The following is a 24,417-nucleotide window of genomic DNA, read 5'->3' on the forward strand; positions in this document are numbered from 1 at the left end:
AACTAAATGACTCCTTCGGGACCATACAATTAATATATGCCAGAAATGGGACTTTAACCCAAATATTCTTGACATTGGGTGTCTCTAATCATTATAACAGACTCACTACTTCTTAACAATAAAAGGACAAAAGGCATTGAAAAGAAAAATATTTTTTATGTTTTTAGCAACTGCCCCACAAACTTAAGTACTTTCCTTGTATCTTTGATCATAAAATAACACAGTTTATATTTTAAGGAATTTGAACCATGGTATGCTATGTGAATTGTTCATGTTTTTATTTTTTCAGGTTTACTTTTTAAGTGTTCTACCTAATTGATCCTCAAGGCATGGTAGGGAGTCCAGTTATTAAAATTAGTATATCTTAATGGATTAATGAATTAAAGTTGTCAGAGAGGCAGGAGTTGGACCTTGATTTCACTTGGAATACCCAATGAGGAAATTATGCATTTTGGCACCTTCTCTACAACCTATCAGTTAAAGAACTGCCTAGTATTCTGAGACATTACCCAGGGGAATGTGTTCTGGGAGAACTTAAACTAAGCTCTTCCTGGATCCAAGGTCAGCTTTCTATACCCTATACCACATTTCCTGTGCTGTTGTTAATTTAGTGTAACATTAAATATGAATAAAATGTTCTTAATTAAAAATTAGATAAATGTTTATGGTAAGATCATAAAATAATCATGATTGAAATTATCATCAGAATGAACAATTTGATTCTGTGGTATCTCTAGAAGTGATAAAGTAAAAGTCTAGTGGACAAACACCATACTGGCCATAGGTCAATTTGTTTGCTATACTGGGGAAGGAAATGAAAGAAGGGTCCAGGGAAAATGAGTTTAAGTGCAACAAAAAAGATAAAGAACATAATTATTTTAGAGAAAAATAGAAGTTCAAAAGAGAAGGGGATATAATTGAATGAATTTATTTTATCATAGTATTAATTAAATACATATTTTAAAAACTGACTATATATAATGCTCTTTTTATCCATATTGTATATATTGTTTGCTTGTGATGTTGAGGAATTTTTAAAAATTCAAGTCATTATAATATGATATAAAATCAAAATCAAAATCCTAGTAATAACTAGTATTGGTGCAATGGATAGAGTGAGTTCAAATTTGGCCTCAGACATTTATTAACTATGTTACCCTAGGTAAGTCACTTAACTCAGTTTACTTCAGTTTCCTCATCTATAAAAGGAGCTGGATAAGGCAATGGCAAAACACTCCAGTATCTTTACTAAGAAAGCACCAAAGTTGTATACAACTAAAATGACTGAACAAGAAATTTATATAACACTTTAAAATTTGCAAATATTATTGCTAAGATTTAGATTTAGGGTACCAAAATGAGATTAGGGTTGCTGGTGGTCAGGGAGTTAAATGATAATGTCTGGTGGCAGGTTCAGGGTTCAGGGAACCAAATGGAGAGGTTTGGCAACCCTGCAACCTCTTGGGATTTGGCGCAAGGATAGGGAGTTTTGGGGACTCCCTTCTGGCAGCACAGAGGTTCTCTGTAAAAAAATTTATAGACCCAAAAACCCAGATTGATAAAGGGGTTTATTATGAGGATTGGAAGTCAGGTTAGAAATTCTGACAGAGAGGCATAAAGTCTGGTTAAGAAATAGGTGAGAATAAAAAGGGGATAACACTGGAAAAGAATATTCCAGTGGACAGAAGCTCTTTGGCATCCTTCGCATGGAGCTGGCATGTTTGGAACCTCTGCAAAGAGAGGGTTTTAGTTTGACTCTTTTATATTATCTTAGTGGGGGCTGGGACAGTGAGCAGATCAGAATCAGTGGGGTCTGGGCAGCCCAAGCAAGTCAAAATGGAGACTGGGACAAGCCAGGATCTCCTATTGGAATTCAAAGGGATGCTTTTTGACCAGAATTTGTAATTGAATCAAAGGCTCTGGCATCCGGAAAAACAACTTGTCTAGGAGGATATGCCTCAGCCAAGAGGGGCTGGGAATCTGAAAGGAATCACAGATCAATAGGAAATACAGTTTCTTAAAGGAACCCAACCTCTTCATTATCTTACTTGATCCTCACTACAACTCTGAAAGTTAGATATTATTTTTCCTACTCATTTCAGAAATAAGGAAATTGATTCAGAGGTTAAGACTTGTCACAGACTCTAGACATCAAACTGTTATCTGTTAGCTAAAAGATCAGATTCTATAATTGGTGATATAATTTTGAAAAATATAGATCCTTTTTAGACTTTGATTTTTTTCATCTGGAAAATGTATCAAAGTCTTATCCTTGTCTATAATAAAGATATTATGAAAAGAAAATGAGACAGGTTGTCTTGGGAGTGTTTTTGAAGTAATAGTGTGAATTAATGTTGTTATGAAATCTTACTTTAAAAAATCTCCTTCTGTTGCCTCATCATGACTTTGAGGTGACCCTGAGTTCTTATTCCAGGCATAAACTTTGCAAGATCCTACCAAATGACAAATACCCACCAAGAGATTACATAACTCTCCCAAGAAAGCCATCCTATGCACATTCTCACTAGATTGCATGGTAATGAGTTTTTGAATGAGTAAATCTCAAACATCATCAAACAAATCAGAGGATCTTATTTGTTTTATTCTTTATCCCATTAGAATATAAATTCTTGGACAATATACTGCTTCATTCTTTATATTGGTATTTCCATTACGTAGAACAGAACTTGGAACATAAGAGATGTTTAATACATATTTCTTGATTGAGTGAATACAACATGTATTAGTACAGGGAATACTCAAAAAAACAACGAAATTATAGATTAGCTCCATCTGAAACATCTTTCTTCAGGGAAGCTCTTGGCTTCATTCAAAACACTACTTCCTTCTTTATCTCTTTTTTCCCCTCTGTCTTGCTTCTTTTGCTTTTCACCTGCAGCAACTCTCTGTCTGTTATACTATAGGATCTTAGCCTGTGGTATTATATTTTTAACCCTGGAGAATATATGAAGGACCTCAGGGTGTATCATATACACCATAGGAAGGATATAAGCTTTTATACCATACGTGTACAACGAGAATCTGTAAATGGAGTCAGTTTAGGTGAGTGGATAAAGACTACTTGGCTCAGACTGGATGGCATGTTTCTAATCATAACTTGAAAGAAAAATAGATCCACATTTCACCCAAATTCAAATTCATTTCTTGAAAGGTTAACTTTTAGAAGTTAAAAACACTACCTCAGATTTCTCTCCTCAGAATCCCTCTTCAAACTTCTGTAATCTGGCTCCTGGCCCAGCCACTCAACTGAAATCACTCTCTAAGATCTTCCAAAACCTCTTCTCAGCCAAAACCAATAATCTCTTTTCTCTTCTCATTCTTCTAGACTTGTCAGCTATATTCAAAACCACATTCCACTCCCCTCTTAAACACCCTTTCTGGGCTGAAGTTTGGAAACACTGTCTTCTGGTTTTCTTCTTATCTTTGAATCACACCTACAAAATCTTCCTTGGCTCTCTTCCTACTTTGCTATATTCCCTACATTGCTTTAACACATATACTCCTTTAGGGATCACACCAAATTTAATGGTTTTCAGTGGTCTTCAGACCAGAGGTCTCCTTAACTTTGAGTACTATGGGGCTTAATGTCTTGCCCCCAACTAAAATGAAACATAGTGAATGAAGTAAGTAAAATAAAAAGTCTTTACTCCCAACCTTCTCTTTCTCCCTATCTACTTCTTCAATTTCTGTCAGGAATACCGCCATTCTATCAAATCCTTAGAGATAGTTTAAACTCATCACTGTCCTTAGCTCTTCATAAGTTTTTGTTGTACTGTTTATTCTTCTATTATGTTTTGCTGGATCTGCCCTTTCTCTTCCCTCTAATCTCCTCAATTCTTGACAGTAACCATTGGGATGTACTGATGAAGTACCAGTCCTTCACCCTGCAGGTTTGTCTAAAAACTGCCTTTTATCCTCACTAATAATAGTAGCCCAGAAAATGCAAACATAAATCTTGTCCCCACTATCTACTACTTGTATTGCACTTAGCCTCTCTGCCCCTTATTTTCCTCAGAAGTCCCCTGTATTCTAAATCTATGATTCTATAGTAAGAGTCAAACTCAACGCATTATGACAGATTATAAAACCCTCTACCAGCTTACACTACAAAATGTTACCACAACATAATTTCCTTTTTCTCCACTTTCTATGACCTCTGATCCAACTAGGCAAAATTTTTGTGATTATGTTTGATCCATGTACTTCTGTCTCATATGTCTGAATATTTTTCTCATATTCCTTGAAGAACTTTCCTATTCCTTTCCTCCAATTCCCAGCCAACATTCTGTTCAGAATCCTATTTAGATGTTACTCTCTTCCTGAGTAAATGTATACAAAGACATTAGAAAGCATCACTATTTGCTTTCTTCTTCTCCACTCTAATATACCATCAGCATTTATGGACATTAGGTAGCTAGATAGCAGCACAGATAGAGTATCAGACCTGGAGTTAGGAAGAGAAGGCCTGAGTTCAACTTATGATGTGATCCTAGGAAAATCACTTATCCTTATTTTTCAGGTTTTCTTCATCTATAAAATGAGCTTGAGAAGAAAGTGGCAAACCAAATTTTTGCCACAAAAACACCAAAGGGATCATGAAGTAACATGATTGAAACAACAAATTTATGTATATGTATTTATACACACATATGTACTGAACTACTTTTATGTATAATTAAAAGTCTCACATACTGATTTTATTGTCTATCAATGAATATAAATATATCCATTCTCTCCCCTTTTCCATTTTTGGACAAGATTATTAGACAGAGTCATTTGATTCTGTGGATAGAACATACCTGAATTTCAGCTTATGTTTTGTGGCATCCTTGTATATATGAAGAAAAGATGTAGGCTAGTTAATAATATTGTTAGCTATTGTTAATAACATTAAAGAGCATAAGGGAGGCAAACCAAAGAATGATCTCAAATGGATTAATGTCACCTTGGAATGATGTATCTAATAGAATGTCAAAGAAAAAATGTAATATAATGGAAAGGGCACTGGACTAGAAGCCAATAGTCATCCAGATCAAGTTTTTATATATATATATTTTTTTAATTTTTGCTAAATTTGTGGTTGTAAGAGTCTCAGTTTTCTCTTCTCTAATATATGAATACTAGATACATCATAAAGTTGTTAGAAAGATCAAAGATGATAATGTAGGTAAAGTGTTTTATGAATGTGAGCTATAATTATACCTCTGTGCTGTTTAACATTTTTTTTAAATCAATGACTAACCAAATAGAGTATAAAAATCATATTTGCCATTTATGGAAGACAAATCTAGATGGGATAAAGTATGTATTTGTTGGTAAAATCAAAATCCAATAAAAGAAAAGCATATTGGGGAAGGAAGTGTTCAGTACCAAAACACTTTTGAAGAGGGACAGGTGAAAAGAAAGAGAGAATAAAAGAGGGAAAATACAGTTAACAATAGTAATTTTAAGAAGAATTTCAAATCAAGTTCCTTTGACAAAGATTCATTTCCCAAACATAGAGGGGATTGAGTCAAATTTATAAAAATAAAAAAATAAGAGCCATGCCCCGATTGATAAATGATCAAAAGATACGATTTCTGTCCAAAGGGCTATAAATTCATATAAATTGACCTGACAACACCATTAATAGACATGAATATCAAAAGAGAATTAAAAAAAAAAGAAAAATTACCTACATGTTACAAAAAATATTCATAGCAACTCTCTTCTTAGAGAAAAAAATCGAGGGAATGCCCATCAATGGGAGAATTGTTCAAAAAAAAAAATGGGGTATGTGTTTGTAATGGGATATTGTTCTATGGGAAATAATAAGCATTATGCTCTCAAAAAAAGAAAAAAAACTGGAAAGTCCTTCATGAACTCAAACAAACTGAAATGTACTATACAAAGTAGTAGCAATGTTCAGGGATGACCAGCTGTAAATGACTTTGCTAGTTTCAATAGTACAATCATTCACTACTACTCTGAAGGACTTATGAAACATTCTATCCATACCCAGAGAAGGAACTGAGTGTGTCTGAATACAGATTGAAACATTCTTTCTTTCTTTTATTAAACATAATTTTTCTTGAGGGTTTTTATTTTCAGTGGAGTGGGAGATCAATATTTTCTTTCACAACTTGACTTTTATGAGAATTTTTTATATAACTTCACATATGGTTTCTTAATTGTGGTTGGGGGTAAGGGAAAGAACAGAACAAATAAAAAAAAACAAATGTAATTTTTTTTGTTTTAAATGTAACAGGAAAAATATTAAACAAACAAAAAGAATACAAGGAAAAAATCAGAATCTAAAATTATCTCAATATTTAGTGCTTATTGAATGCACAAATGGGTCAGATTTAATAAGAATAACTGTTTAAAACTTAAACATTAAAGCCTATTCATGTCTTTAAAAATAGCTATGCAATTACAGGAAGAAGATGAAAGGAAATGATCTGGCTATACAATCAATTATGTGGTTTAAAAAAAAATTGAGTGTTTTAATGTACTACAGTCCATTAACTAAAGAATGACATGTGGTAGACAAAAAAAATAAAATAAAATAAAATAAAAAAATGTGTTGTTTTTAGACTATGTTAAGAGATCCATGATGTCAAGAACAAAGGAAGTGGTAGCCCCACTGTCCTGTTCAAACCATGTCTAAAGTTAAAGACACCATATCTAGGAATGGGATTGACACTAGAGCATATCCAGAAAAGAACTGCCAAGTTTGTAAGCATATCAAAGATCGTGTCCAAAAAAAAACAAACAAACAAACAAACAACAACAACAAAAACCACATTGAATATTAGAGATGGTTAACTTAGAAAATCTATGGAAATTCTAGTTGTTATTAGTACATGTCATATGTACAAAGTGTCTACTATGTGCTAAATATTTTATAAATATCATATCATTTGATCATCACAACAATCCTGGGAAATAGATGCTATTATCATCCTCCTTTTACAGTTGAAGAAAATGAGGCAGAGATAAAATGACTTTGCCTACAGATAGTTTATAAAGTCAAATTTAAACTCAGGTCTTCCTAATTATATGCTCCAGTTATTTGCATCATCTAGGAGACTATTAATATTGTTGTTATTACAAAGGAAAAGACTACAGGGGAAATGATAACTTAGATAGTACTTACTTTAAAGTTCAGGAGTAATAGGTTCAAATCTTACCTCATTTGTTAGTGACCAAGGTTATTATTTAATCTCGATTTTATCCTCTAAAATAAAAATAATAATACTCATTCCACCTATATATCTTATATAGGTGTGAAGAAAGTGTCTTACAGTGACAAAGATCTGGGAATTATTATTCTATTTAAACCCAAGAGACAAAAGGTAGAAGTTGCCAAGGGTAGATATCATTTCAATATCTGGAAAAACAAAACAAACAAACAAAAAAATCTCTCCAATGTTTAAAGAAAGAGAAATGAGAAATGGGCTATCTCAAGAAGTAAAGAATTCCTCATTATAGTAGTTCTTTAAGTCACAATTATATGACAATTTGTGGAAAATGTTATAAAGGAGATTCTCTTTTAAAGTAGGGATTTGAGATTGCTAGATTTTGAAGCTTTTGTCAACAAATATTCCTTGATTCTGCAAATGTTTATATGCCCTATCTCCCCTTTAAGCTATAAATACTTTGAGCCCCAAGATTGATCCTACATTGCCACCATCATTATAGGCATTCAAGAAGTGTTTCTGCTTTTGGTGGTGGTTTCAAATAATCTATCTCACTCAGGATATATGTCTTTTCCTTCTAGGATCCCCCAATGGCAGTCACCCTTGGACTACGAATGGAGGAAATGATTTTTAACCTTGCTGACACACATTTATTTTTTAATGACTTGGAGGTAAGGAAAGAACTATTCTAGTAGCATATTCTAAAACTTTTAAATGAATTAACCATAGTTAAAAAAAATAATAATGATAATAACTTTAAGAAAATAACAAAAAATATTGAAAAGATAAAAAATAGTACTAAACATCTAACAACGTAAAGTATGCATGAAAATACAAGCACAGAGCTAAAGATTATGTTCATTGGCATTATATTCTAAGCTCCTTAAAGATTTTTCTTAAGCTCTTTTTGTATCCTAGCACTTTAGCACAGTACCTAGCACATAGTAGGTGCTTAAAAACATTTATTTCTTGTTTGATAACTCCATTGACACAAATTAACTCAGCAAAAGATTTATGAATTTTAATAAATATTACCTACTAAACTGGTAGTAAAATGACCATTTTCTATTTCCATTATATATTGAATACACTTCTTTCAGTTCCCAAAGAACAACCTTTAATTATGTGTCTTTAGATAGTGCAGCAACTCTTCTCTGACCACCAGGTTTATTTCAATTCTCTTCCGGTAACTTTATGTGGCTTGCTCATAGTAATTAGGTGCTTAATAAATTTATAAAATCAAATTAAACTAAAATTTAGGCTCTTAAATCCTCTATTTCTTCCCTCCCCCCAATAACAACAAATATAGATGATAGAAATTGACAAATAACTGAACTAATTTCAGCAAGTAATTTTATCTGTTCACAAAACCTTTTGCCCCAACTATTAGCTAGTTTTAATTTTATTTCCTTTTATTTTCCATACCTAACTTTTAAGGGGATTAAGATGTTTAGTGGGCAAAGAGAAGAGGAAAAAAAAAGAAAAGGCATGAATAATTTACATGGACAATTAGCCTTTGAATAATTGAAAATTATCTGTAATAAGTTGAGTAAATATCACTCTTGTATCCAGAGTTAATACAGCCCCTTCATAGGATTCTACTATATAGTTATTAAGTCATTTTGCCATTGAAAAAAAATTTTCTTCATGCATAAGGGAAAATAAAGTTACTATAGAGAGTTTTTTGCACTTATTTGTTAATGCAATTTTTTTTTTACAAATTGTATATGTTAATCTACAGCAAAATGAAAATCTTCCTATATAGATATTAGCTTAAAAATTAAATTAGTAAATGACTTAAACTATTAAAATTACTGAGATCTTTGAACCCATTTTAGTAGTATTTGAGGTTTAGCTATAAAATGAATAGTTCTGTGCATCCCACTAATATATGTACTATAAGTAAATTATATAAATACCATGTTTTGTTTAAGGATACAAATTACTGTGCTGTCATTTTTCTGAATAACGAAATTACTTTCTATGCAAAAAAAAAAAAAAAGACTGTCTTAATGGACAATAAGAGGAATCAATACTCTCATGAAAATTTACAAGTTCTAAAGAATAAAAAATAGATTTTGAGGCATGCTATCTATTAATTTACTACCAAAATGAGCATGGCATATCAATTGATTTTATAAAACTATGAAGTATATTTTAAATTCACTTAGGTTTGAACTTGTAATATGAAAAATATTTTGTCTTAATGTTCAAATTTCCAAATTTGTATCTTATCTAATGATAAATCAAATTTCTTCTGATGGTAGACAAATAATTATCTTAATTTGTATTTTAAAGTATTTTCCCTAAACTATTTTTAAATGGCATTTTAAACATTTTTAGAAATTCCATTTTTACCTCACAAACTTATATCATTAGCATTTTGGCATTATAGAAAACAGTTGTAAAAGTATTACTCTATTTTCCGGTAGATCATTAAGGTAAAGAGGGTGGCAGTAATGTAACAAGATTTTTAAAATTTCATCAGAAAAGTAAACACTAGAAAATATAGTATATGCATGTATCATATGGTTATTTTATTATAATCAATATTAAATATAAGACATGGCTCTCTGGCAAAAGAGGAAGTTAAATATCTTCTTTCCTAGCCTATGCATTCATTCTTAAAACTTTGGTGATTGGGGTTTTTTGCTGTTGTTAGTGGTGAATTATTTTTTAAAAAGGTTTTGCAAATTCCTTTTTAACCAAAACTAAAAACCATCCATGTTACTCGATATTGGATTTATCAATCACTTCAACAGGCTTCTGGAATATTACTTGAGGACTGTCTTCAGATCCTCAAGTTCCCTATAAATAAATCTGTTTATTTAGTTTGACTGAACCATCTGAGAAAAATTGAATACAGCATGGATTTAGAATAAAATAATCCAGAAATAAATAAAACTCTTAAACAGAAATGAACTCTAGCATTCCTTATATTTCATACCTCTACATGAATAATCATTATTCTAGAATACATATTTATCTGGAAATACATGTTTATCATTTTCTTTTTCATTTTAATTGACATGAAATTTATTTCACTGCCAGAAGTGACTACCCAAACAATTTGTGCTGCTAGGTGGCATCTTTTCTACCACACATATGTACACAATGCCTATGTACACACACATACACCAAAGTAAACACAGAGCCTACACAGAGCCTCCTCAAAGAATAAACTTTGGGTATTATGCTTAACTACAAGGCAAATTTTAGGAAGGTTATTAACTTTTTCTTCCTTAGACACTTGAGCTCAAGCTGCCAAAGAGTAACTTTCCCTTCAAATTATGATGGGCTTATTTAAGAATCTAAATCTTGTGTGATCACAGCAGCTGGCAACTTCTATAGTTTCTGAAAAGGTACAAATTAAAATTCTTCTCTTTCATAATAATTTTTTACTTTAATAATAACTTCCTGACCAATTTTGATTTTTTTTTAATTTGAACTTTAATTCCATGAATCCTTATTACTAGGAAAGAAAACACAATAAAATGTGGGATCATATGAAAATGGAAAATACAAAGTAAAATGTAGGATGTTGATTGATCATTCAGCTTTAGATGTCTGAGTCATCAGTCGTCAGATGACTTTATGGCCCTATTATAATTGACTACAAATCCCAGGATACTAGTCAGTTCTCAATTCCTTATTATAACATCATTCTCAGATCCCATTATTTTATAAATAACAATCCTATGCTCATCCCATTTACTAAAGGCAGATAACTAGGCCGCCTAGGATTATTAATGGAACTTTTATAAAAGTTTTATTTTAAGAAGTGAAAAATATATTAAATAAAAGCATGATTTCACATTAAGGCCCTTCCCAAGTATCTAAAATTTTAACAACAACAGCAAAACAAAACAATTATTCAGCAAGATAATAGATCCAAGTTCTGTCATCTACTTATCCCAAGAGGGTACTCTGATTTCAATAGGCATACTTAACCACATATATATTTGAAGAAAATAAAATTAAAAAAAAAAAACTTTAAGCATAGAGTTTCTACTAAATATTAAGATTGTATACTTTTTATATCAGTTCTCAAAAACCTGAGTTTTACATAGATGATATAATCATCTGTGCATTAATCCTTGTAATGTGTCTAGAATTCTTCTATAAATCAAAATTGAAGTATATTCTTTTAACATTAGCATTAAATATCTCTGTACCAATGAAATCACAAAAGTGAAAAAAAAAAAAAGTCCCCTGGCCTATCTGTATAATATTGTATCAATTGATCACTGCATTGGAGTAATGACTTGGTTTCTGCAATATAGAAGCAGAGTTCAGTTTATAGAAGTTCTTCATGATTCAGAGATTTGAAAAAAAAATTCTTTTTTTGACATCAGATTTCAATGTAGCTGAGATCAGAAAAGCACAGTTAGTTCCCAGATGATAAATCTTTCTTGGTGCAAAAATGGACAAAAATAGTTGATCTGAGGCAACTAACTTCAAAGGCTTCCCTGTGCTACTGCAAAACAATTTAGTATTTCTATACCCAATTTAATTTTCATTTTAAGTTGGAATCACATGAGACAATTGCTAAATTCAAGATTTAAATTATCTTTAGAAAAGCTATCATCATTGCAAAAATTATTTCTCTGCAGAAATATTCATATTTACCTATGAATTTAGACAGATATGAAATTTTATGAAAATCCAGGAAACAATGTATGTTAAATTTTCCAAAAAGATGTAATTTATAAGCATCTTGATCACACAAATTATATTTGATATATGTGATCATGTTTTTTATATGTGTGTGTATGTATACATATATGCACATATATACTTATAGATATGTGTATACTTGTAGATATGTATGTATGTGTACATATATCGATACATATGCATGTGAGGATCATGTAATGGCCTCATATAAAAGATGCCATCGTGGGAAATCTCTTCCAGTGCAGATACTCAACTATTCTGCTCATTAGTATCTAAGAGTCTTCCCTAGGACAGTGTCCAGGATCACAGAATTAATAGGTGTGGACAGCATAATGTGAACAGGTCTTCCTGAATTTAATTCTACCACTATTTCACTACCTCAAAATTATATGATCACATAAATATGTGTATGTGTTAATATGTACCCAGAGTTACTCAGCAGTGACCTACTGATTAAATCTCAAGGATAATGTGAAACCTGAAACACTAGCTACAAGTTACTTCTGGAAAGTCTTGTTGCTAAGCATTAGGTATTTGCTCACTGGGATATCAAAAACATCTAATAAATGTTATTATTTTAACAAAAATAATATTCTACAATAAGAGATAATACTTTAAAAAAATCTCAGAGAGGCATGTCATTATATATACATATACATATACATATACGTATATATACACATATACACTTGAGCAAGTAGGATGAGTAAAAATCAAATGGTTAATTAAGGATCAAATATTTCAAATATATGTATGTGTGTATATGTCTGTATATATAAATATGTACGTGTTATGTTATCAAATTCCATCCACATGCTGACAGATTTTGCATAATTTTTTGAAAGAACTATTCCTATAAGCTTGCATATAAAAACAAAACAGTAAGTCTGGCATATGATACATCCAGACCTGGTGAAGTTTTCTTTTATGCAATATCCTATGCAAAATAATAATTTTCATTTTTCTTAAAGGTCCTTTTCCTTTCCCGACCTATCTATCAAATCCATCTTTCAAAAACACTCTAATCAGCAAAAAACAAACAATCCCATTAACATAAGAAAAAAGCACAATTTTGGAAACATTTAGAATTGTTATATTAATAAATATAAAAAGAGAATCCTTCCTCACTCCTGAACTATTTATATCTAAGTAAATAGAGGACATATAGATGCTCAGAGCAATATATTTGTATATATATGTATATAGGCAGTTAAGTATTGCAGTGGGTATAACACTAAACTTGAAAATAGGAAAACTCATCTTCCTGAATTCAAATCTGGCCTCAGAAGCTTACAATGGAACCCTAGGCAAGTCTCTTAACCTTGTTTGCCTCAGTTTCCTCATTTGTAAAATGATTTGGAGAAGAAATGGCAAACCACCTCCAATTCCTATTCCAAGAAAATCCCAAATTAAATCACAAAGAATCAAACACAACTTAATGATACAACAACAAAATTATGTTTATACTGTATATATGTATGTGTGTATAACCCATAAGTATATAAATATATCTATGCTGCCAACCATGCTTTTTTTCTATCTTAGCCAGCTAAAAGCAGGAAGACATTGTAAACTCATAGGAAACGATAATCTGTCAAAGCACTTTGTAGAAGCAAAACAAATAATAAATAATAGTAATCACTGGAAAGTTTTCCACCGAACAAGATTTCTTTAAACTTAGATATACTGTACTCTAACCTTTCAGATACACAAAAGAAATGGCTAAATGTAATAAAAATTTTGCTTATATATAGTAGTGGTAATAAAAGAAAAAGGCAGTTTTGGAAAAGGAGGAAAAAGAAATAGGAGAAAATAGAAAAGGAGGTTGAAAAAGACATAGAGGGAGGAAATGAATGAATAGAGGAGAGAAGATGAGAAGAAAAAAATTTGTTGGGTTTGTTATTTTTTTCTTAATAACTTTTTACTAAATTCTGCTTTTGTAGAATAGAAACTTTTGGAGTTTTTCAATCTTGAGGAAACAATAGAAAATTGAGTTTAGGAGACAAATGTCACTATGTCAATACTGCCATCTTCTGGCCTCCCTTGCTTGTTCAGGGTAGAGAATCACATGGGCTTTTACACACACACACACACACACACACACACACACACACACACACACACACACCCTTTAAAAAGTGGCAAAAACATGCTGAAATATCACATCATTTGAAAACCAAATAACTTTAAATGTCTTCGACAGGAGTGTGATCAAGTTCATATAGATGATGTTTCTTCTGATGATAATGGTCAAGACTTAAGGTGAGTCATAATTTTCAGTAATGCTATTCCCTATAGAAATTGAATAAATGAGATTTGCAAATGTAATTTTTTTATTTATTTTTAATATATTTTGGGTGTTGCAGTACCTACAGTTTTGCAACTGATGGCTTCCATGCAGCTGCAAGTAGTGCAAACCTTTGTTTGCCAACAGGTGTTAGAGGAGGGGTTGACTGGATGAGGAAGCTGGCTTTTCGTTACAGAAGAGTAAAAGAATTATATAATACCTACAAGAACAACGTAGGAGGTATGTGTGTTTCTTGTTTGCTTTTTTGCATAAAGATGCCCTGAGGCGGAGGTTCTTAGTTTTTTTTTTTTGTTTGTTTTTGTTTGTTTTTTTTTTTTTTTTTCTGTCATGGATCCCTTCAGCTGTCTGGTGAAGTGTATGGTGCCCCTTCAAAAGCACATTTTTAATTTTTTTTTTTTTAAAGAACAAGTTTACATACTTTAGGTTAAGAATCCCATACCTAAGGAAACAGTGAAATCTCAAATAGTAGTTGTGTTCCCATGATACTAAAGAAATTGCAATTTGTTAAGGCTGAATTGCTTTGAACCAGCATTTCAAGTTTTTTAGAATTGATGCCAATGTTGTATAAAAGAAAAAATAAACCTGTGAATAAGCAGCTTAGTTGAGGATTTCTGTGAGGTTTTCTCTTTAGTAAATTTTGAAGACAGGTGATTAATCAAATGATTAACAACATAGACAATACAGGGCTCTTCTTCCCTTCCCCCCGAGGCAATTGGGGTTAAGTGATTTGCTCAGGATCACAGTTCGGAAGTGTTATGTGTCTGAGGTCACATTTGAATTCAGGTCCTCCTGACTTCAAGGCTGGTGCTGTATCCACTACTCCATCTAGCTGTCCCCCTATAGGACTGTTCTTTATTTGACTCTAGGTATTTTGAGCATAAGAACATAATTTTAAAGAAAAAAAGGAGTTCTATATCTATGTGATCATAAAAATTTCATGAATAAAAGGGGAAAAATATATTAGCAAATCATGTTCAAAGAGTTATTTTTTGTTTGGCTGGAGTTTTTTTGGAAGGAAAAAAATATAGACTTCCTGTGACTTTTGCTGATTTTTTCAATGAACCTCATTAATATCCCAGTTTTAAACTACTATTATTCATAGAGACAATTAAGGTTATTATTTTTAAAATTAAAATTTAACAAGAAATGAAAGAAATGAAAGAAAAGAATATACTCAATAATTTGGCATCTCTTCCAGATAATATCAATATCAAAATTTTATAGGCACTATAAGAATTGATATGAGATCACTTCCTGAAGCTTTGATTTTTTTACTATTCTTAGACTAATCTCAGTTCATTTTTAGAGTATGTAAAGCTTCTCCAAAAATAAAAATCTTTTATCTTATTTTTAAATATCATGAATAGAAAACAGAATAAATGAGTGATTGGTAGAAACTTTTCAGATATAAAGAGAAGAGAACATATATATTTTAAAGTGATAAATAGAACTCTCCTCTACTTTATAAATGTGTAAAATTAAATAAACCTAGATTCCATTACAATTTTCTATGAAGCACATTAAACTAAATTCTCCTTGTAGAAATAGCTGATGGTTACAAAGAATTACAAAATAGTAATTCCTTTTCACAGAAATTCTATTTTTAAAAATTCTCATAAATCTGTCTCTTTTCTACAGCTACAGTGAAACCATGAAAGTTAGGGAGCAGGAGAGATGAAAGGTAAAAGTTAGAAAAATAAACATTCTACATACAGAAGACAATAAGTTCTTAGCATAGTGATGAGAGAGAAAGCATCATGTAAAGTCACAATAAGAAAGCCACTGTGGCTGGGCCACAGAATGTGTGGAAGGACAAGTGATGTGGTCTGCTGTGTACTTCAAGGAGTTCACTTTAACAGCTATGCAGAAGATGGATTGAAGAAAGGAGAGATTTGGATCAGGAAAACTGCCAGAATTTTCCTATATTTCTAATTCTTAGCAGAGTAAAATAAATCCAAATTTCTAATTAAATTATTCCTGATAAATGATTTTACTTTTAACTTATACCTTATTTGTTATTATAGGACTCCTTGGCCCAGCTAAGAGAGATGCATGGCTGCAGTTAAGAGCAGAGATTGAAGGTTTAACAGATTCCTGGCTAACAAATGCACTTAAATCCTTATCAATTATTAGTACTAGGTAAGTCATTCACTTTACTATTGAAATAATTGACAAATTTTAATTCATTCAAGAAATAATCCCATAAGACAACTCAATAAAGGCAACCATTATCAATATGACTTAATATTTTAACTTCCTAGGGGGATAGTTAGTCCTTATTAACAATATCATATAATTTGTTCAAGATAAAATGACTACAGTCATCATTTAGTCCAGAAGTTTGCATCTCATAATCTCTTTACACTCTTTACACTTGAGAGCTCTTTTGTTTATGTGGCTTATATCTATCACTATTTATTATATTTAAAATTAAAATGTCTTAGTATTATTACAAAATAGTTTTTACTCTTATGGACTCTTTGACAAAGTCTTGAGTACCCCAAGAGGACCTCGGGCTTTGTTTTGAAAACTGCTCATCTAGTATAACTCTATACAAACCAAGAATCTAAGACTCAGAGAAGTTAAATGAGCTGATTGGTAAACATTAGAAAGGGAAACAGTTATTTAAAAGACCCAGCATAACTTCATCAAAAACAGATCATTTGTTTTGAAATTTTAGTTCCTTTTCTTGATGGTTTTACTAAACCAGTAAATGAGAGGAATGCTGTAGATTTAATTTGCCTAACTTTTAGCAACATTTCTGATAAAGTATCTTATACAATTCTTATGGAGATGGAGAGATGTAGATTAAAGAAATCAATAAGAATTAATTAGCTTCTTATTAATACTGTGATAATCACTGGGGATAGTAATAGAAACTTTAAAAAAAAAAAAAAAGAAAGAAAGAAAGACTGAAAACCCTGCCCTCAAGGAGCTTACCTTCTAAGGAACATCACACATAAAAGAAAGCTAAAGGAACTGGAAAGTAAGGAAAGTGCTTTAAGCTAGAAGAGATGCAGGGCAGGCCAGGTAGAATGGTGGAGGCCCATATAATCATATGTTAGGTTATAGAAACAATATATTTTGCATAGAAAAGAAAAAAAAACTCAAGAGGGACAGGATAGCTCTGTTCACATATTTGAAGAGATATTGTGTATACAAGTGTTACTCTATTTAGTCCCAGATAGCTGAGTCAAGAATAATGAATGAAAATTACAAAGTTACAAATTTAGGCTTGATGTTAGGAATTATTTCCTATTAATGAGAACTATTCAAAAATGAAATAGCTACTTTTAGTGATACTGAGTTATCCCTTCCTGGAAGTCTTAAAGCAGAAATTAGATGACCATTTGTCAGGTATTTTGCAGTGTATATTCCTTTTTGACTATGGATTTAACTTAGCCCTTGGGAGCTCTTCCCAAATTTCATGATTTTCTTATCAGAATTCCTCCCCCCCCTTTCCTATTATAATGCTTTTAATTTTTCTTGCAATAATAGTAAATAGCTTTGAATAGCTGGTGATCCAGTGATCAGGCCAAAGAAAAGATTAGATAGATTTTTAGGCTTTGAAAAATATTACAAAAATAAAATTTTAATACTGAGCTATGTATCTTTGTGGACAGTATAGAAAAACAAGGGCTAATTTATAATATTATTGTATGAATTCATACCTAGTTGAGCAAATATACCTATACTTAGCTACTTCAGGGTTCTATATTTGAGTTTTGTCTATTCATTATCATTATCAATAACTTGAATGAAAGCATAGATATATTTTATTAAATCTACTGATGCTACAAGACTAGGAGGAATAACTAACAATTATACTTCTATTATCAAGATCCAAAAATATTTTCACAATTAGAATGCTTTTGCCTGGTCCCAGGAAACACAATTATGTTGGACAAAAGTTATAGGGAGGCAGATTTAAACCAAATCTGGGGAAGAATTTCTCAAGAATTCAAAGGGGTGTAAAAGGAAAATGATCCAAGTGTTAGGAGATTGTTAGTCTTCTTACCATTGGTTTTCAAATAGAACATGAACAATTCAAAAGATTCTGTAAAGGGTAAAAATCCATTCTTGGATGTGAGTTATGTTAGATAATTTTTGGTTTATTTTATCTTTGAGACCTTATGATTTTGTAAATATGGCTTCACTTATTTGGAAGAGGGAATTGGTTTGTTTTACTTACCTTACCCCAGAAGACAAAAGTTGTATTGGTTACTAGAAGTTTGATAATGGCAGATTTTGGCTCAACAAAGGGAAGGAAATGCACATCAAAAAAAATTTTTTTTTGATGTATCAAGCAATTTTTCTGATTTTTTTTCTCTTCCTCTTTTTCTTAAAAAAAAAAAAAAACCTCTTTGTTATAAGATGTGGATCTCTTGTAAATGGCAGGAGGAAGAATGTGGGGAGGATGGATTTAGTACATTATAAACAAAAGACATCAATAAAATATATTTAAAAACATGATAATTTATTTTATTTTATTTTTGCTGAGGCAATTGGGATTAAGTAACTTGCCCAGGATCCCATAGCTAGGAAGTATGAAGTGACTTAGGTCAGATTTGAACTCAGGTCCTTCTGACTTCAGGGTTGGTGAACATGATGATTTTTAATAACCATTTATTCAAAAATAGAATGGGTTACCTCATATTCACAGATTTAGTCACAGATTGGGTAGTTTTTAACCTATTAAAAATGTTGGGTATTACTTTCTCTGAGAGGCCACTGCTCTTCAAATCAAAAATGGAAAGTTGCAAATTAGGTGTCCCTGAGTTGACTACTACTATAAGTCTGAGATATTCTGCGGGTTTGCACTCCTAAAAGTATATCTCAAGACCCTCCACATATGCCTTAAATATTAAGCTAATAGAGACATAATTCAAAGTGAAGCCAAATGAATATTGGTCTGTTTTAACTATCCAGGAAAAAAAAAGATTTCTGCTCTCAAAAGACACTTTTTTCAAAAGTACTTTTTATAATATAGACAGTTCTTCTCCCTTCAAAGAACTTTAAGGTTCCCAAACTCTTAAAGAAAACTTAGAAATATTTCCCAAAGGATGATGTTGAAGTTCCTTCTTTTTCTCATGAGAGTGAGCCTGAAAAATACATATAGTTAAATTCAGAACAATTGATCTCTTGCTTCAATTTTGTACTTTTCCCTTCTATGTGGTCCACTTCTTTATAGCAATTACTCAAAATTCAATAAATCAACTTATCTTTATCTTTAGTATACAAAACATACATGTACATATAAACATAAACACTTTCATTTTCTTTTCTTTCTTAGGAATAACTGTGTAAATGTCTTGGTTACAACAACTCAGCTTATCCCAGCACTTGCAAAAGTCCTACTATATAGTTTGGGAGGTGCCTTTCCTATTGAAAATATTTACAGTGCAACTAAAATAGGTAAGCAATGTGTTTAATCTTAAGGAATATGATTGTGTTTTATGTATTTTGTGTTTTTATCATTTTTCTCTCTTTTTAAATTTCTGCTCTTAGGTAGTCAAATTTGTATATAGTCCAAATCATGATGTATAGAGGTCACTCTTCTTTTTACCTTAACCCATTAGGGAAAAAAAAAAAAAAACCTCTTGGATTTTTTTTTTTTTGCCAAATTTCTACCAGGTCCAACCATTTTCCATATATTATACATAAGATAATAGTATATATTATCAAAATAATATGTAACAATACTGCCCATCCTATTTAATATATATGTATTAAATACTGAGTCTTTTTATGTCCCATTAAGTAGATGTTAAGTTCAGGTCCCTTTTTAGCACTGCAAGAAAGTCTCAGATGGATAGTACTAGCCTGGTCTTTATTCCAGGAAAAAGAATTACAAGGCTCAAATAACATAATTGGAATATTCCCATGTCATGAGTAAATGGAAAATTTCATTTATACTATATTCAATGATCAATAAATGTAATCACATGCATGTGCTCATCTCAGAGGCTGTGAGTACACTTTGAAAGCTATCTTTTCTAATATACATTCAAAGGAAATCTTAAGTGACTTCCATTTTGAAAGAGTTAAAAGAAAAGAGTACATGTATGCATTGACCTGTCAAGAAAATGCCTCATGAAATAGATGGACTGTGCCCTGAAGGTCAACAAATTTAGGCTCTGGGCACACTGACAAGGGAAACTCAAGAGCCAAAGATCTTCCACCAAAAATAACCTGCCTGACCCAAGTGCTTCAAAGTTCAAATAAAGGACCTGACACCAAAAGTACCTAATTGCAGCTGTTTCAGTGATAAATCTGGAGAGATCCCAGTCTTTAAAAATATGAACATCAGAATATTATAAAGTCCCATTTTAAGCACTGGTGTAGGTATCTTCAATCAGAATCTTCCATTGCTTTTTTTTAAAATGCAGGAAAGATTTATTTTATATTCTTGCAAGAATGGGTGCTTAGGTTAGTAGACATACCTTTGAAACTCCAAAGACAGCATTTTATTTCCAACCTTCCACTGCTTTTAAAAGGGCTTTCAAGGCAACTGAAGAGTGTAGAGCTGCTGAATTAAAAACAATAATAATAATTATACTCTATTACTAATGAATGATGCCTACTATACAAACTATCACAGTCATTGAATTTACTGTATTTATGACAATATTTACATTTGTTTTAGCATAATTCATTCATATAGTGAAAAGAGCAAAGGCTTTGGAGTCAATAACCAGGATTCAAATCTCACTTTTTTTTTCCATCTATGTAATTTTAGACAACTCATTTTACCTCTCTAGCCCTTAAGTTCCTTATTTTTAAAAGGAGAAGCTTGGAGTACATGGTTTCAAAAGTCCTTTCAGTTCTAAAGCAATAATCCTAATCTAGATTTTTATTTGTATTTTCATTTGGCTTTTTAACAAGTCACATGATTCGATACCAGCATACATGCTTTAAGAAATAAAGTTTTTATTAGGCAGAATAATACTAAAATTTAAGTAAAGTAAAAGTTTCCATTTTTTGCCTTCATAGCATTTTTATGGACTTTAGATTTACCAAAATTGTAAATGTAAAAACATATTTACTTATGCATGGATAGTCTAGTGTTGATGTTCATGGGGATGAAAGCAAATATTAATATTACAAAAAATAAAGATCTCAGAAGTTTTTGAATAAATGAAGGAATATGCACAGTGGTACTCAAAAAAATAAGAATCAGTGCAATGAAACTAAATTGAATTTTGTATATGAAATGATAGTTGAAATGGAATAAGAAATTGGCCTTAAGAATTTGATTTTATTTATTTCAAGTAATTTTATAACCACCCTGAAGTCTCCCTTATTATCTTTTGCCCTGAACATCATAGGCTTCTCATTTCTTAAAAAAAAAAAGAAAGAAAAAAAAAAAAAAAAGAAATTGATGACCACAGTAATTCTATCACATGACACTGTTCTTTTTTTTTTTATTTAAGTGGATCTTCTATCATTTTTGCTTAATTCAGTTAATCCCTTTAAACAGGCAATTTAAATAAAAGCCCTATTAGAATTAAATCTTAGTTCTTAACTTTTTTTTTTATGCCATGGACTCCTTTGGTACTCTTATAATATTCCTTAAAAATCATAATTGAAAAAAATTTCAATTGGAGATTAGTTAAAATAAACACGTAAGTTCACAGACTTTCTAAAAAATATATCTTTTTAAATTTTTCTTTATTTAAAATCCTTGTAACTAATAATTATTAAATTATTTGAGTGATTATAAAATAATTGTGTTGTTGCACTTTTAGAGTAGCAGTATAAAAGTTTCACACTGCCAAAATCAACCTTAACTTTTCCCCCTCAGTGTTTAGTAATTTGCCTAATCAAATTCTTCTGCCTTTCAGCAATTTTATGATGTACAGAGGTCCCAGGGCTATAGCAAAGCTCAATAATCTTCAAGCAAATTCACTTAACCCTTTGCAAATCTTTTTGCAACTTAAAACAGCGGCTGAAAGAATAAGCAGTGCATTGTTTTTCAGGAAAAGAAAGCTGTTTTGAGCGTATAGTGTCCAGATTTGGCACTAACATAACTTATGTTGTGATTGGAGATGGCCGAGATGAGGAGCATGCCGCTAACCAGGTAACTTCACTCTGAACTTTATCTCATTTATCTTCCAGGAAAAGAAAGTTGCTTTGAGCGAATAATGCAAAGGTTTGGCAGAAAAGTAGTATATGTTGTAATTGGGGATGGTGTAGAAGAAGAACAGGCAGCAAAAAAGGTAACCTGTCTCACAAAAATGTTGGTGTGATACTTCCAATGCAAGCTGTTTTGTTTGCATTCCTATAGTTTGGTGCAGTGGCAGATTGGCAAATGATTTGAATTTAAAGATGAAAGCAGAGCATGAGGTCAATACTTACATTCAAATTAACCATTTGGATTTTAGCATTTTTGATTGTTGATTTTTCTAAAATCTTATGAGGATAGTAAGAAAACTTCTTTCATGCTACATACACTTAACATGAAGCTATTTAAAATAAAGAGGACCCTCAAATACTTAAGGGTTTTTTTAAATGAAAATACTTGTCCTCAAATAAATGAAACTGGATAAGATAAACAGTTCTTGTGAAATCTATGGAAGAATAGTTTTTAGCAGCTCGATTTCTCGCATATCTGCCATCTATTCTATTCCCTTTATTGCTTTGTAAGGTTTTTTGTTTGTTTGTTTGTTTGTTTTTGCTTTTTTAAATAAATGAGACCTTTGTAGTTTTTAAAGAATTATAGAATTTAATGAAAATGAACAGGAAATTTGCTGAAAGGAAATTTTGGTAAATATCATTAAAATGTAGTATTTCTTTTTCTTTTTTTCTTTTTTGAAACCATTTCCAGAATACCTTTGGCATATATTCTTCAATTTAGACTATTTAATATATTATAAGAGTATGTGTACAATGGACCCAGACTACTTAGAATGTCACCTGTTTCTAAGACTAAGAATGTCACCAGAATTATAGAAGCATAGAATTGGAAGGGATCTCAGAAACCATCTATTCTATTTTATATTTGAAAAAGAAGTCCTTGCACAGTGTGGTCAACAATTGGTCTACTAACTTTCATTTAAAAACTTCAAATGAAGCAGAAGCCCTTAATCCCTGAGATAGCCCACACCTCTCTGGAATAGCTTTAATTACTGGGCATTTTTACTTAAAACAATTCCAGATTTACTTTTTTGCAACTTCTTATTGTTCTTCATTTTACCCATATGTGATGTAGAATGCTGAATTTCAAACTTCTTGAATTGGGTTTGAAAATAGACGCTATATTATTATTATCTCTGTAATCTTGGGCAAGTCATTTAATAATTCTAGGATTCAATTTCCTCTTCTCCAAAATGAAAAATTTAGAGTAGATTCTTTCCAACTCTGAGTCTATGATATGGAATCTTATTAAAGCTATTTCTTCTTAAACATGACAAGCTTTGAAATACTTGAAAACTGCTTTCCATATTCTTTCTCAGTCTTTCTCCAGAATAAACTTGAAAAGAGTTTATCATGTCTTACCTCTTTTCAGGATAAATATATCTTGTCTTCAACCTTATATAGCATGAATTTGAAGCCCTTTACCATCTAGATTATTTTTCACTGGATACTTTCTAGATTTTCAATGTCTTTTCTAATATGTGATACCAAGAACTGAATACAATATTCCAAAACTGATTTAACAGAGTAGAATTGCCATCTCCCTAGTCCTAAAATTTATGTTTTCTTTATGAAGCCTAAAATTACATTAACTTTCTTAATTGCCATATATGGCACTGTTTAAAAAAGCCTTTTCTATTCTCACCTCTCATTGATTGAGAAATCGAGATAATTCAATTGCATTAGTAGCCTAACTAAAAGGTAAATCAGGAATAGTGCCCAAACAGAGTAAGTGCCCAAACCTAAAACTGTCAGTCAACAATGTGCTGATTTATATTTCATAATTATAGATTTAGAACTTGAAGGAACCATAGAGACCCTGTAGGCCCACTTTCTGATTTTATATAAGAGAAATATTGAGTCTGAGAGAGATTGTGATATACCTGAGATCACAGCGTGGCAGAAGATGTAAACCCTGTATGTATATATAATATAGTATTCTTGACACATAAGAGTTAATTCAGTAAGTATGTATATGTTGATTTGATTTGTCATTGTTGGGTAGGTTTTTTTTGTTGTTGTTGTTGTTCTCTAAATATAGCACTCTTCTTTTCACCTAGGTAGCGAGGACAACACATGATAGGTCAAGATAAA

The 24,417-nt window shown here is 31.3% G+C and overlaps 1 protein-coding gene across 15 annotated transcripts in view; it reads left to right on the plus strand.

Annotated features, from left to right (window-relative positions):
* The window catches only part of EYA4 (EYA transcriptional coactivator and phosphatase 4), a 356,489-nt gene that overhangs the window by 327,526 nt on the left and 4,546 nt on the right, over positions 1-24,417 (plus strand). For 3 of the 15 annotated variants that reach the window (XM_051997772.1, XM_051997770.1, XM_051997771.1), the window contains exons 14-19: positions 7,784-7,873; positions 14,083-14,141; positions 14,246-14,406; positions 16,212-16,326; positions 19,481-19,602; positions 22,306-22,570. In XM_051997772.1, coding sequence (XP_051853732.1) covers positions 7,784-7,873; positions 14,083-14,141; positions 14,246-14,406; positions 16,212-16,326; positions 19,481-19,602; positions 22,306-22,436 — 678 coding nt within the window. In that variant the 3' untranslated portion in view covers positions 22,437-22,570. The other 12 variants (XM_051997774.1, XM_051997779.1, XM_051997780.1 and 9 more) reach the window with 8 other exon arrangements.

Source organism: Antechinus flavipes, chromosome 4 (assembly GCF_016432865.1).
Source record: "Antechinus flavipes isolate AdamAnt ecotype Samford, QLD, Australia chromosome 4, AdamAnt_v2, whole genome shotgun sequence".
Classification (NCBI taxonomy): domain Eukaryota; kingdom Metazoa; phylum Chordata; class Mammalia; order Dasyuromorphia; family Dasyuridae; genus Antechinus; species Antechinus flavipes.